The sequence below is a fragment of the Heterodontus francisci genome, chromosome 26, assembly GCF_036365525.1.
Source record: "Heterodontus francisci isolate sHetFra1 chromosome 26, sHetFra1.hap1, whole genome shotgun sequence".
Taxonomy (NCBI): domain Eukaryota; kingdom Metazoa; phylum Chordata; class Chondrichthyes; order Heterodontiformes; family Heterodontidae; genus Heterodontus; species Heterodontus francisci.
The window spans coordinates 71665114-71681076 of record NC_090396.1 but is presented as its reverse complement, the minus strand read 5'-3'; the positions used below and the strand labels follow the sequence as shown (position 1 = coordinate 71681076).

The following is a 15963-nucleotide window of genomic DNA, read 5'->3' as shown; positions in this document are numbered from 1 at the left end:
TGCACCATTTTGGGAAGATGTTAATCAGAAGCTGATTAATTCCTGAGTTGGGGGTTGTGCGGGATGGGGTGGGTAGTGGGGAGACAGGAATAGAGTTTCCACTTGCATACCTGCATGTGCCTGATTATTGTCAGTTGGATAGGCCTGGGAACAGTTGTCCTGCTATGGAGATTAGAGATGTTGTGGAAATGTTTGTCTCTTTAATGCACAATTCTAATTTCTCAGATGGACAACAAAGATAGTCCTGCCACTAAAAACACAGAACCAGCAGGAGCAGAATCTATTCCATGACATTGACCCATCGTTGCTGCTGTTCCTGCACAGACTTCGTTCCGTTACAATCATTAACAAGGTGAGCGGTATAATCCCACTATGGGATTTATTGGTGAATGCAAATTTGGAACAAATGATGGCTATGAAGATAGAGGCAATTCCGTTAATTTATCCAGTTGAGATCCTCAGGGAAAGTTTTAAAGAGGAGCTTGTTACAGAAAAGGGATTGCTGTAGATGCATTTTTTGGTTCAGTCACATTGTCACTCCCTCTAAGCGGTCTGAGTATCTTACTCTTGTGTGAATTGATTCACACAGACTGTATAACCCAAGGATGTAAACAATCAAATTCCCTTGTAATGTTCACCAGATACTTGTGCCTTTCGCATATGTATATCTTCAGTTTCTCTGAAGTTGGAATCAGTGAACACTTGGTAAATAGGAATCATTAAGCTATTTTATTTTACATGCAGTGAACCTGCAGAGTGACAGTTATTGTTCTACTCCAGAAAGCCAGTTCGTGAAGGATAGAACCAAAGCCAATCTTTACACACTTCTATGTTTATTTACAGAGTTACATGTTACAAGCATGCATCTCCAAACCCAACAACCACAATTTTAGTCTGTGTCTACTTATAAGGGGCTCAAGTGAATCTCTAATTAATGCCCACCACCTGCATACAGTAAAACAAAATTAATATACAATTATGATTGGATTTGTCTATTGCCATCAGTACATCCTGTCTTTTCATAATGAAAATGATGAGTATGCTGCACTGTCCCACTTGTGTATTGTGTTTTACTTGCCTCTTTCATATATTTGATCTTTTTCTCAGCCCTTTGCCATCTAGCCCCTGCACAGTATACTATTTTCAAAAACTAGACTCTGGTATCAGCTTTTAGTCAAACTGACTATATCTAACTCTTTCTTGAATATATTTAATGATTTGGCCTCAACTGCTTTCTGTGGTAGAGAATTCCACAGGTTCACCACTCTCTGGGTGAAGAAATCCGTCCTCATCTCAGTCCTAAATGGCTTACCCCTTATCCTTAAACTGTGACCCCTGGTCCTGGATTCCCCGCCATCGGGAACATCCTTCCTGCATCTAGTCTGTCCAGTCCTGTTAGAATTTTGTAGGTTTCTATGAGATCCCCTCTCATTCTTCTAAACTCTAGTGAATACAAGCCTAATCGACCCAATCTCTCTTCATACGTCAGTCCCGCCATCCCAGGAATCAGTCTGGTGAACCTTCGCTGCACTCCCTCTATAGCAAGAATATCCTTCCTCAGATAAGGAGACCAAAACTGCACACAATACTCCAGATGTGGTCTCACCAAGGCCCTGTATAATTGTAGTAAGACATCCTTGCACCTCATTTTCCGATTAGGCACTTTACAGCCTTCTGGACTCAATACTAAGTTCAATAATTTCAGAACATAACTGGCCCCTTTTTTTATTATTTTGTTTTGTTTTATAATTTTTTTTTACCATGTGCCTGCCTACTGGGTTTTTCATGTTTGTGCTTGTGTCTAGGGCTGTTCATTATTCTGTCATTAACACTCTCTCTGCACTAATGCTTTGTCTTTCACCACGCCATTAACACACTCTTTGCCTTTGCCCCATGACCTCCTTGTCAGTTAATCTCTCTGGCCCTTCGTCCTATCACACGCCTTCCTTTTTGTTCTCTTCCCTCCCACTTTACTTGCTTAAAACATATTCCATTTCTAACCTTTGCCAGATCTGAAACATTAACTCTGTTTCTCTCTTCATTGATGCTGCCAGACCTGCTGAGTATTTCCTGCACTGTCTGTTTTTATTTAAAATTCTTATTAATTATCATGACAGGTGCCAGGAACACACAACACCTTAACTTGATTGGTTATGGCTGAATAATTCATGTAGTATTGGATTGATGATCCAATTTCTTTTTGGTCTAATTATGTTTTGGAATCGTCATGTAATTTCAAAGTCGATTCCTTGAAAGTTTTATTCATGGTTGTTTTCCCTTGGGAGAGTTTGAGATGATGGAAGTTGTACATAGTCCGTCTGGAAGGGCTCATTTCACGTTAATGTTAATCACTGTACATGTTTATATTGCGTAAAGGAAGTAGTGTTGGTAATTATAACAGTCCTCAGGTGAAAGATACTGAATGTAATTCTTATTAAAACACAGACTTTCTTTGTGATGCTCCATCTAGTGGTCATACTGAGAATTGAATAACACTTCCAACCATAGTCAGGGAAATGCAGGTTTTTAGTTGCAATTCAACATATTGATCTAAAGCTGGTGTTTTGTCTGTTTTTTCCCAAACTCTTTTTGTGTCATTGTGCCTTAGTTTGCTGAATGAACAAGCACATTAAACAGTTTCAGCACCACCCTAACTTTGTAAATAAATGGAAAATCTGCCTACTGCATAGCAAGTTATACTGACACAAGCAAAATGACCAATCTTTTAACCTTTACTTTGCTGAATAAATAGTTTTTTTTTAAAAAAGTGTTTTCTGAACAGGTGAAGGGCCAGGATTTCTTCGTGGCTCGTCAAGATCTTAGTAATAACATACTTGAGGTGAAACACAAGACTGGAGCTGATCGTTGGCTGGTAATCAAGAAGACTCTTGATGCAAGAAAGGCAAGTTATTCTCAGTTATGCTGCTCAAGCGGCCCTGCTACGTGTGTACAGTGATAGCTGTTTCTAGAATTGACGTTCTTCATGATAAGGATTACATTGTCTAAATTCACTCATCTTGTAACAATACTTGCCTATTTTTTGTTAAGATAGGGTGTAGCCCCACCACTTACACAGTCCATGCTTATCATGGGTAAGCACCTATATCTGACAAATTGCCTGAACCATTTCCTGTTACCACAGAAGTCATTTGAAAAGGCGCTGCGTATAACATTAAGTACACCAACTATTTTAAGCAGTTCAATAGGTTCTTACCCATTTAAAAAGTTCTGATTTTAGCCAAGGCCAGGTCTTCACGCTGTTTCTATCAGCTGTTCACAGGTTAAAGTGCGGTTACCTTGGTGATGAGATTCTCAATGCAGCTGTTAACAATTAGAAGAGGCATTGGTTTAGTGGAGACTTCCTGATTTTAAAAAAAAATGTATATATTGGTTACTTAAGCTTTTGGTTTTACCGAACAACATATATAGTGGGCAAATTATGATAACACCAACGGTCTAGTATAGGTGGTGGGACTGTAATATTGGACAGTGAGGAGCAGAGTGATCTGTGTTAACAGATCAGTTAAACAGCATACCTACTTTTTGGTGTCTAATCTCTGTGCACCAATTCTGGCAGTTGTGCTTTTTGTAAATAATTATTTTGCAGAGTAGTAGATGGTGGGTTTGCGCCTGCTTTCACTTTCTCAAGCTCTGCATTTTCAAATCTCCACTTTGTTGCCAGGGGAAAGCTGAGCTGGAGGCCAGGCATTTTCCCGACTTGGAAAAAGGGAGGACATTGGGAGATCTGGGAGCAGATCCCCCTGCCTGTCATCTTGGGTCAGAAATAGGAAACATCCAGATTCACCAACTATTGCTTCTACAGTAAAGTAGTCCATTTCAAATTGAAACACAAGACTGCAGAAGCAGAGTGCTGCTCGTGGAGACCTTTGAGGGGAAGATGATATTTTTAAACTGAATTCTGTATGTTTGCAGATTAAAGACAATGTGGAATTAACTGAATTGGCTCTTGCCTTCAAACTTGACACTGAAAAGAGGAACCTGGGTTCAAGGTGGCTGCCTGAGAAACAGCCTGTGTTTGCTTTTTTACCACTGAGGAGCTTTGGTTTCCGCTTCATAATACAAGGTATCTATTTTGTTTTTTAACAAAGCACCTCTTATGCTGCTACATGATTTGTCTGCCAAAGTTCTATTTCTAATGATGCACGTACGAATGCGGCAGAGAATTGTAGAGCAAATTCACTGATGCTGCACTCAAAGGGAACGTTGTCAAGTGAAAGTTCGGTGAATTTACCCATATGTCTTTAAGTCTTGAATTGGCTCATACAAATCCTTATATTTGGATTCTACTACAGGACTGTTTTACAGGAAGAGTCGATCACAATTGTGTAATCTAACTCCAGGGAACACGGTTGAGAAGCCCAGGCAGGCTGCAATGAAAAATGGCTTGTGAAGAACAGCGTAATTTTTTGATATAACACTTTTTCATATCCTTGGGAAGTCCTAAAACGATTTACAGCCAGTGAATTACTTTTGAGATGCCATCATAGGGATTGGTTAGCTCAGTTGGCTGGAATGTGGTACAGAATAACGCCAACAACACTAGTTCAATCCCCATACCAGCTGAGGTAGTTATTGGGGCCCGTTTCCTCACCTTGCCCCTTATTGATATCATGGCATATGCCATGATTAGCAACCCTCAGACAACAAGGATGCTACATAGAGAGAGAAATGCCATTATTGTTTTGGAGGCACACAGTAAGATCCCACAAGAGGTAGGTGAATTGAATGCCTAGTTAATCTGTTTTCAGTGCAGAGTAACTAGCCAGGACACTTGAATTCCCTGCTCCTTTTTAAGTATGCCCTGAGATCTTTTATATCCATCTGCTCAGTTTGACATCTCATCAAAAGCTGACAATGATAATACAGCTTCAATAGTACACTGAAGTTTCAGCCTAGATTATGTGTTCAAATCGTAAGAATGAGGCTTGAATAATTGACCTGATTCTGTACTGAGTCAAAGTGATACTTGCCATTTGTAATTGGTGTGGCATCTTTTTCTGTTGGCAATGTAGATTAGGAAACAGCAGCAGAAAGGGAAGAGAACCACTATCTCCTGGGGTCAATCGATATCTGTACAGGATAGTTTTTTTCTGTACAAAGTAATCATTCAATGTCCAGACTTCTCTATTGTTAATCAACTGCATCTTGCTGTATTGCCAGTAACTTTTAAGAGTCATTCATAATTTAGTCTTCCATGCTTGCCAAGAAAGCCCTCAAAAAAGTTGTCATTTTGGATAATTAAAGTCTGCGATGAGCTGTAATTTCCCCTGAACAGAGCATCCTCAAGGAATTGATCATAAATGACTTCTTCCATTAAAAAAAAACCCACAAGCATAATTTTTTTCATTTTTGAACCAAAAATTTTTTTAACTGCCAACTACAAAATGTTTATAATTCCAAACTAGACGAGGGGTTTGTCCAATTCTTTGAAGCTAGTGTGTGTAGGGGCATTAGATTGCATGTACTGCTGCACTAATCTCCAACTTGGAGAAATCCATACCATTCCATTAAGTGTTGGAAACAGAGTTATTTCTAGATGCTTTCAGTGGCCTGCACTGTGCCCAACTAGTTAGCTCTAGTGCAGAGGAGCTAGTGTTGATGAGAGAAAGAATACATTTAAAAAAAAAAAATCTCACCAATGTTCCGTCTAATTTTTTTTGTTGTGCGCAGCCTATTCATTTAACTGCGTGGGCCCTTTTAAATTTTTTTGCACGGCTGCACACACGCAGTAACTTAAAGGGGCTGGATTGTGCACAACCTGTGCGGGAACTTTCTGGGTTGTTGCATGGCTGTGCCACTTAGAGGGAACCTTGCATCTTATCCTTTAAAGTAATCAATGATTTCAGATTGGAGAAGTCTGGTGTGACCAGCTGCACCAATTTCTTTTGCTTGGAATTGTAATTTTTTTTTTATTCTTCCAATGTTTGTAATGGACAATTAAGTTTAATTCAGCACCTATTTTTCTCTCTTCACAACAGGTGACTTTGATATTCCTTCCTCCCGTGAAGATATTGACCGTGACAGTTCATGGAATCAGTGGCTGCGTTCTGAAATCCCGCAGTTGTTTCTGAAAGCAATGGAAACATTCAATGTAATTACACAATTCTTTGTTTTTTTGAATAAAATAGTGTTTCCAGTTAAATTGGAAACCGGTGATGTAGTTATTTAGAAGAAAAGTACTAACCCAAGATACTAGGTTTGAATCCAGCCAAAACTGATGAAAGCCTCTGCTATCTGTAAGTGTTCTCTGGAACTTGTGCATTATCAGCATAGTACTTAGTATTCATGAAATGCACCGCACAAAGAAAGGAAATCTAGCATTTATGTGCAACAGTGCCATGGGATCTTTTACATTCACCTGAGAGGGCAGATAGGGGTTTGGTTTAATGTCTCATCTGAAAGATGGTGCATCTGACTGTACGGCACTCCCTCAACACTGCTGGAAGTATTGGTCTATATTATTTGCTCAAGTCTCTGAAGTGGAACTGGCCCCATGACCTTCTGACCCGGAGGTGAAAGTGCTACCACTGAGTCAACCTGTCCATAATTAGACGCTAAATGAATCTAGTCAAGAGTGGCTACAAGGATGGCTGATGTGAGAAGTAATATTACCCTGGTTTAGTACAACAGAAGGCACTTTGCTGGAGCAGAGTAGAGGGAACTTTACCAGACCTGGGAGCAATTGGTACTGGCAATTGTCACCAAAATCTGTTCCCCAAGACCTTTTCTTGATTAGCCTAGAGGTTATATGTTTTTTTAATTAAACCAAAGTTGAAATGCATTTACTTTTTAAAGAAAAAAACTAATTTGCATCTCTCATAGGGCCTTTAGTCCCAAAGCACTTCACAGACAGTGAATTGCTTTTGTATTGTCCTGTAGGTATTTTTTTTTTTAAAGAATTTGCAGCAAATAGTTTCTGATTTTATGCACAAGTGTAAAAGGTAGTAATGAGAAATTAGAATGTGTGGCATTGTTTTTTTTAAAAGAGGAAATAAGGAGGGGGCTTCAGGTAAAGAAGAGTTTGACTTAACCCGTGTGATTTTAGAAGTGTTTCAGAATCTGCCCTTGGGCTACAGGAAGGAGGATGTATGGGATTTGTTCATGTATTTTTGAAATGATTTTTAATTACTGGTATTTTGTTGATGTGATTAGTAAAGTATATTGTATAAATATTTGCAGGAAAGTGATTTTTATTTCTATTGGTAACTTAAATTGGTTCCAGTATAGTACAAATGTGTTTTTTTTAATGTTGTAAACAGAACCATCCCAGTTTCAAAGGACTGGAAGGTCTGTGCCATTTCCTGCAGTTTATTCCATTACCGGATGAGATCTTGGATTTCTTTCGACCTGTTGCCGGGCAGATTATTCAGCTCCTTAAAGCAAAGACCTGTTTACCCACAATAGAAGATGAAGGTAGGAAAATTTCTTCACGCAGATATTCAGATTCAAATTCTGCTCTGTCACCATATCTTCTGTGCAAGGAATAGACAACTCACCACAGTGCCAGTATGATTCAATTTTTAAAAATTAATTTGTGCAAAAGATCCTTGTGGAATAACTAAAATGGATTAAAAAGGTAACTCAGTGGCACAGTTGGAATAAATGCACCTGATTAAAAGATGAAAAAGCTCTGCCAGTATCAAATACAAACAGTAATGTTGCTTTCTAGTACACCCTCCTTGTTTGAATGTTTGGGTTCGGGGTTGATAAAAGTCCAGTGATTGTAATGTTTGGAGTCCAGTACTTGTAATGTCTTGTGAGCTGAACAAAGCCAGGTGTCTTTAATGCATCGGTGCAGAGTCGATGGGCCGAAGGGCCTCTTCTGCACTGCATTATTCTGTGATTCAAACTGCCCAGTTCATAGTGCACTATGAAGGTAACGAACGCCTTCTCTCACTCTTTCTCTTTCTCCTCTTCCTCATTTTTCACCCTCTCCTGTCCTAGGTAACTGGAATATGGAAACAAATTTAAAATTCTGTAATTCTTACAGATAACATGGATTCCATTGTTAAACTAATCCCATTTCTTCTTGATTAATACTATGTATTGCTGTGCTGTAGAGTACCAGTATGCACACTACAGCACAGCAATACATAGTATTAATCAAGAGTACCAGTATGCACACATGTCCCCGATAGTGAATGTGTCATAGTAGTCTTTGTGATGTGACAAGAGGTAGGAGAGGAGATTATTGTACTGTCTCTGGAGAGCCTGATGGTATATCTGAGATGGATTCCCACAGCTTGATGGGTAGTTACAAAATCCCACTGGTAAACCTCTACAAGCAATTGAATGAGAAATATGACATGGTTTGGGGAACTGGTAAATGGCTATACATCATTCTCTTGTAAGTTAATCTTGTCTCAATTTTTGTTGTTGTAGATGGAAGGACTGAATACAGATTACCTTCCCAGACTGCTATAACACAAGATAACTTGGTTCAAGAAGTGATCACCCCAGAGATGCTCCAGAAGCACCTGAATCTGGCCTACCTGAGCCCAGTGCTTCAGTCTGCACTCAATCCTGCCCTGGTTTCTGCACTGGGTGTACATAAACTCAGCAGCGCCGATATTATTGCAGTCACCAAAGCCATTGCCAAGGAGGTTACAGAGACCAATTTTGTGTTCAACGGTACTAAACTTTTCTTTTTATTGAGCTGAGGTGGGTTTTTACAGGTTATCCAAAAAGTTGCAACTCCAAGACTGTGCTGTACCATGTTTAAATATCAACCAGGAAACCACAGAGTGGTGGGTAATTATTGAGATTTCCAAGCTGCTTTGAGTTTGCTAAGAGGAAGCAGTGAGGACAGCCCAGACCAGACCAGCCTATAAAAGGACTGAGTAAAGATCAGTGGAAGAGTCACCCCAGGTGCTTTTATGAACTTCCACATAACCTTGGCTGAGGTTTGGTAACCGGTCAGCCAGCCCCTCGTTTTCTAGAAGAAACAATACCACCCTAAATGCAAAATCAGTCTTGATGATCTTGGGTGGGTTGCAGTTTTGTGTCACTGACTTAAGGGAATCACGTTATTGTCCACGAATTGTATGGCAATTATGGCAACTTGTAGAAGCTTGAGTTTATAACAGCAGTTGAAAGTGGTTTCTGAAAACAAAACTTGGACGCAAGGGGACACTGGCCTTGAGTGTTTTTTAAATTGATAGTTAGTGTGTTTCGCTAGCTTTTGTTTTCACATACACACTCCCAAGTCTAATCAAACATCATGTCCCTTGTGTTCCCCATTGTGAAGACCAAGACCCATTGTACAGGCCACCACCAAGTTTGGAAGGTATAGGGGGTAAGGTTAGGGAAGTCTAAATGTGGTTATCTGATGCTTGACTATTTTAAAAGGAAGAGCGATTTAATTGGGAAACCTAAGGAGCTCCACTGATCCAAAGTTCTGTGAAATACCAAGTGAAAGAATTATAAAATTTGGAGGCAGCCCAGTAATATAAAGTTGGTGTTATCCTCTTCTGTGGTGAGGGTTGAAGGAAGATTCTGGGATGAGGGATTTAAAAACTTGACTCAGCGATTTTACTTCAATCTTTTTTTATAAAGCTTTTTTAAAAAAATTTTTATCAGATGATTATATGAAGAAGATTGCAAAACTACTGGTCTGTAATCATCGCAGCCTCGATCAAGAATATGGGAATTCAGATCAATACCTGGAAGATCTGAAATCTGTTCCGATCATACCTCTTGCTGATGGAAGTATGGTGTCACCAAAAGGTCAAGCTGTATTTTTCCCCCTTTACGATGAAGCGAATGAGCAGTTTCTGAGCCCCACACAAAGTAAGGATAACTTGTGTTGTTTCCAATTACAAATCTAATGCAAAGAAATGCCACAAGTCAGTAGCCAGTTTGTATTGTTTTTAGAGAATAAATACTGTAATGAGGGATTAGTCTACCACTGTCAGCAATTTCTCCCTCTCCCCCGCTACATTACGCAAGGGTCCCCTGAGAGGTTAGACAGGTGACCTCTCCCCGACTGCCTGTGCCTATTAACTGCTCAATGCAGGGTACGCAAGAGCAGCTCACCACCACCTTCTCAAGGGCAATTGGGGATGGGCAATAAATGCTGGCCTAGCCAGCGATGCCCACATCCCATGAATGAATTTTTTAAAAAAAGTACAGGATTCATTCTAAATCTTTTCCCCTGCCTGCTAAACCTGAGGAGCACCTCTGCTTTACTTTAAACTGTGTGTGTCTGCTAGATGCAGCTCGTGTTCTGCTAGTCTGGTCATACACTTGTGCATTAATGTCTTTGCCGTAAGGTCAGAAGCAGGTTACCAGTCCTCTGAAAATGATGGCCAAGGTGCAGCATGGGATCAACCCGGCTAGTGGCTGTCAGCCTGCTTTCTGAAGCACACCTTCTCCTTGTGCCAATGTGAAGGTTGACTGGCATTGTCATTTCACCTTATGACACAGTGACATCTTATTAATAGTCCCAGGACTACCAAACTGAGCGTAGTAAATACTGTTTTCCTGGGGGTTCGTATACATTTAAAGCTGTCAAAATCTTTTGAAGTAGATTCTGAAGAATAGTACTTGGGTTACAAATTTAGAGTGTAGCCCAGCCTTCTCTGTATTCCTATATGTTTCCTTTTTGTGTACTTTGGCCTCTTAAGTTCTGATCACATTCATAGCTCCCTTTCTAAATAGGTATTCAGGATCTTTATCGGGATCTGAAGACTGTTCACCCCAGGGTGCTTACCTGCCTCGATAATCTGGGTAACTCTCAGGTTCGCAAACTTCTTGAAAGGTTGGATGTTCATTATCTTAAACCAGACAAAGTCATGTTTGAACACATTCTACCCACCATAAAGGAGCAAAAATGGAAGGTAAGCTTCCAAATTCGAGACTGTCATATTCAATGCAAGGTGTTTGTTGTGCAAGTCATACTTTCATCATTGATTGTCATTTAAAATGAGGGATCACAAACTTGTAATAACCCCAGCTTCTTTACTGCAAATCTTCTTAAATCATCCCTCCTCCAACCACACCGTCACCTCTTCTAACAATTGCAAGGAGCACATGGACTTCCTTTGTCATAAAGATCGAGACTGTTTGTTCAGCTGCCTCTTTCAATTTCTTCCCATTCCCTGGCCTACAAGGCCAGACTTCCTTTCATGTTCCCCACTGCCCTAGCCCTGAACTCACATCGTTCTCTAGTTTCTCTCCTATCTGCCCTCATACCCACTCTTCAAGCTAACTTTGTCCATGACTCTATTCCTACTAAACTGCTGACCACTCAACTTCCCTTACCAGCCCTCATGTTAACAGATATTGTTAACAGTTCTCTCTCCTCTAGTACTGTTCCCCCACCATCCTTGCAAACTACCGTCCCATCTCCAGTCTCCCTTTCCTCTCTTAAGTCCTCGAACGTGCTGTCGCCTCCCAAATTCGTGCCCATCTTTTCCGGAGCTTCTTGTTTGAATCCCTCCCATCAAGTTCCCGCTCCTCCCACAGTACTGGAATGGCTCTTATCAAAGTCACAAATTACATCCTATGTGACTACAACAAAGTTAAACTATCCCTCCAGCACAACTGATGGACCTGAAACTTTGGCTGCACTATTTGTTCAGGGCTGAGAAGAGAGGTGAGGTGGGGGGGGGGACAATAATTTCTAGAAGGGAAGAAACTCAAACAAGGATTTCCCAGACATCCTGCCGATTTCAGCTGCACTGCATTAATTAATGGCTCGACCTGTCTTCAGCCTTTGACACAGTTAACTACACCATCTTCCCACAACGCCTCTCCTCCATCATCCAGCTGGGTGGGACTGCATTCACCTGGTTCCATTCCTATCCATCCAGTCGTAGCCAGAGAAACACCTGCAAGAGCTTCTTCTACCACTCCTGTAGAATTACGTCTTGTGTCCTCGCGCCCCCCACCCACAAGGATCTATCTTGATCCCCTCCTATTTCTCATCCACATGCTACCCTCAGTGACAGCATCTGAAAACAAGTCATCAGGTTCCACACGTACGCTGACAACACGCAGCTCAACCTCTTCACCAACTCTTTTGACCCCTCCACTGTCTATTTTTTAATCGAGTACTGAATGAGCAGAAATTTCCTCCAGCTAAATAATGGGAAGACTAAAGTCATTGTCTTCTGTCCCCACTACGAACTCCATTCCCTGGCTCCAGACTCATTCCCTCTCCCTGGCAACTGAGGCTGAACCAAACAGTTTGCAACCTCGGTGTCATATTTGACCCCAAGATGAACTTCCGACCACATACTACCCCATCATTAAGACTACCTATTTTCACCTCTGTAATATCGCCCATCTCCCGCCTCAGCTGTTCTGCTACTGAAACCCTCATCCATACCTCTGTTACGTCCTGACTTGACAATTCTAATGCACTCCTTGCTGGCTGCCCACATTCTAACCTATGTAAGCTTGAGGTCATCCAAGCCTGTGTCCTAACTAGCACCAGTGAGCCCTAACTAGCTGTTCATACATTACTTGCTGACCTACGCTGACTCCCAGTTAAACAATGCCTCGATTTTAAAAATCTCATCCTTATTTTTAAAACCCTCAGTGGCCTGGCTCCTCCCTATCTCTTTCTTCTCCTCCAGCCCTACAACCCTCCAAGATATCTGTACTCATCTAAATCTAGCCGCTTGAACATCCTTGATTTTCATTGCTCCACCATTGGTGATCGTGTCTTCAGCTACCTGAACCCTAAACTCTGGAATTCCCTCCCTAAACTGCTCCATCTCGCTTTCGTAGAGTCATAGAGTTATACAGCACAGAAACAGGCCCTTCGGCCTAACGCGTCTGCGCCGACCATCAAGCACCCATCTATTCTAATCCCATTTTCTCGCACTTGGCCCGTAGCCTTGTATGCTATGGCTTTTCAAGTGCTCATCAAAATACTTCTTAAATGTTGTGAGGCTTCCTGCCTCTACCACCCCTTCAGGCAGTGTGTTCCAGATTCCAACCACCCTCGGTGAAAAGACTTTTCCCCAAATCCACTGAACCTCCTGCCCCATGCCTTAAATCTATGCCCCTGGTTATTGACCCCTCCACTAAGGGAAAAAGTTTCTTCCTATCTATCCTACCAATGCCCCTCATAATTTTGTATACCTCAATCAGGTCCCCCCTCAGTCGTCTTTGCTCTAAGGAAAACTACCCTAGCCTATCCAGTCTCTTTTCATGAGTTGAAATGCTCCAGCCCAGGCAACATCCTGGTGAATCTCCTCTGCACCCTTTCCAGTGCAATCACATCCTTCCTATCATGTGGTGCCCAGAACTATACACAGTACTCCAGCTATAGCCTAACCAGCGTTTTATACAGCTCTATCATAAACTCCCTGCTCTTATATTCTATGCCTTGGCTAATAAAGGCAAGTATTCCATATGCCTTCCTAACCACCTTATCTACCTGTGCTGCTGCCTTTAGTGATCTATGGACAAGTACACCAAGATCCCTCTGACCCTCCGTACTTCCTAGGGTCCTACCATCCATTGTATATTCCCTTGCCTTGTTAGTCCTCCCAAAGTGCATCACCTCACACTTCTTAGGATTAAATTCCATTTCATGTCCCCCCTTCGCTCTCCTAATTATTTTTTTAAGTCTCCCCCTGCACTTTCTGTACTCCTCTAGGGCCTCCTCTGTTTTCAGCACACTGAATCTGCCATAAGCCTCCTTTTTTTTTTATCTTATCCAATCCTCTATATCCCTTGACATCCAGGGCTGGCTCAAAAAACTCTCCTGAATGCACTTTAAGAATTCTGCCCCGTTTAAGCCTTTTGCACTGATACTATCCCCTCTAATATGGGGGAAGTTGAAATCCCCTACCATTATTACCCTATTATTTTTGTACCTCTGAGATTTCCCTACATATCTGCTACTCTGTCTCTTCCTGACTATTTGAAGGCCTATAGTACACTCCCAGCCATGTGATTGCCCCCTTTTTATTTTTAAGTTCCACCCATATGGCCTCATTTGACGAACCTTCTAAGATATCATCCCTCCTTAAGCTTCTCTTCTATATTTGATTGCACATCACCCCTTTCCTTCTATAAGATACTCCTTAAAACTGACCACTTTGACCAAGCTTTCCATCATCTGCTGTAATATCGCTTTATGTGGCTCAGTGTCATATTTTCCTCTGTGAAGCATCTTGGGACATTTCATTGCGCTAAATGTGTAATATAAATGCAGGTTGTTGTTGTGCTCCATTGGAAATGTTGTAAGTCATGGCAGTGATCTGGTTAGCTCATGTTGGCCATAGGGGGAGTCTTCAGTCCGTGCACACCTTCACTGAATTGGGTACATAGCTTCTCCTGGGTATATTGGCACTTCTATAATTACGCACTTGCAGTGGGGAAGCATTTTTTCACTTTTGTGTGCTTTTTTGTACCCCTTTCAACCATCATCTCTTTTCAGGAGAAGTCTCAAGGCATTGTGGTCAGCTACAGCGTCTTCCTCAAGATGCACTGCCAGGATAATGAGCTACAGCAGTTTAAACCGTACATTCCGGTTCTTACCAACAAAGGCTTTGTCTGTCCGTTGCACATTAATGTCAACTTTTCATGTGACTACAGGAATACCATCAATTTACCAGTGGATCTTCCAGGTAAAAAAAAAATGTGGGGATGGGAAGGGGGGTGAAATAGATTTTAGATACTGGGACAAGCACAATAAAGGCTAAATACACACTGGCTGATTCACAACTGTCAGTTGTAGAGTAATAGGAAAAATACTGATTTCTGTTACCGATTAACAGTGAATTTGAGTTGTAGGGCTTAGCGTGGATGCATTATGATTAAGACTTTCGTAAAATGCATACTCTTCTCTCCTTTTATGGTCCTTTTGTTGCATCCCATACTATCCAGAGGGTACAGGCAGGTGACCTAATCTCGTATCTATGTTGGTGACAGTCTGTGATTAACTCCTGAGAGGTGGAACTGCTTTCTCTCCTCTTCCCAGCTTGGTGCCCCCTTTATAGTTGGTAACTGATGATGAGGGGGACTTGCTGGTACAAGATCTGCCCAGTTCTCTGTCTGATTAAAGTGGAGATCCAGTATAGCACTCATCTGATAAGACATTATTGATTTTATTTTATACAGTGTAGCTGGGTGCTAAATTAACAATTGTATGTAAACCTCTTGTGTGTCTTTGCTGAGTTGTAATTATTTTATTTCATGTTTAGGTGTAGACTGGGTACTATTGGACTCCTGTTACCTGATGACAGACACTGATCCTGAAGGATGGAGGACATTTTTCAGTTCTCTTGGCATACGGGATTTGTTTATTTTTCAAAAGAAAAAATGTACTTTCACAAAACAAGAATTGGTTAGTTAAACAAGTCTTGTTATCATTTTATTGTGTATTAGAGCTTACATTCATTGTGCAGTACATAGTACTTACAGCACAGAAACAGGCCATGCAGCCCAGCTGGTCTGTTCTGATGTTTCTGCTCCACACAAACCTCTTCCCACCTTACTTCATCTCACCCAGTCCATTTTGGACTGCACTTACAGTTGTTTGAATATTGCAAGGGGTTAGCAACTCCTAATCAGCTCTCTTGATGAGCTAGTAGGTAAAGTCACTACCCTGTGACATAATAAGCAGATGGTCCCAGGCTCAACCCCCAATCTGTAATGCTTTAGTTGATCACAACCAGGCCTCAGCATCCCTGTGACGGAGAGTGGGGGAAAAGGGGTTCTTATTCTCGATTTCTATCGAGTAATCCTCACTGGGAAATGGACTCTGCATGGGAACAGGGATATGCATCAACCATGATGCTCTGTATGACCAAATAACCCAATACCTCCCATCAGGACCCACACGTGAACTAATGGATGATGTCTGTTAAACTGCATCCAGCAGCATGGTGAGGAGAAAGGAAAGGAATTTGCAATGTTCCAGTTGTCCTCATGCTACCAAACAACTGTTATCAAAAGCCCCTGTTAGCCCAGTCTACCTTT

At 41.3% G+C, this 15963-nt stretch overlaps 1 protein-coding gene across 5 annotated transcripts in view; it reads left to right on the top strand.

Moving 5' to 3' along the window:
• The window catches only part of wu:fj29h11 (uncharacterized), a 161848-nt gene that overhangs the window by 105736 nt on the left and 40149 nt on the right, over window positions 1-15963 (top strand). For all 5 annotated transcript variants that reach the window (XM_068058559.1, XM_068058560.1, XM_068058558.1 and 2 more), the window contains 10 exons: window positions 226-352; window positions 2783-2902; window positions 3934-4084; window positions 6000-6112; window positions 7281-7434; window positions 8404-8652; window positions 9601-9810; window positions 10681-10859; window positions 14420-14609; window positions 15186-15328. In XM_068058559.1, the coding sequence (XP_067914660.1) occupies window positions 226-352; window positions 2783-2902; window positions 3934-4084; window positions 6000-6112; window positions 7281-7434; window positions 8404-8652; window positions 9601-9810; window positions 10681-10859; window positions 14420-14609; window positions 15186-15328 (1636 nt within the window). The remainder of the gene's footprint in view (window positions 1-225; window positions 353-2782; window positions 2903-3933; window positions 4085-5999; window positions 6113-7280; window positions 7435-8403; window positions 8653-9600; window positions 9811-10680; window positions 10860-14419; window positions 14610-15185; window positions 15329-15963) is intronic.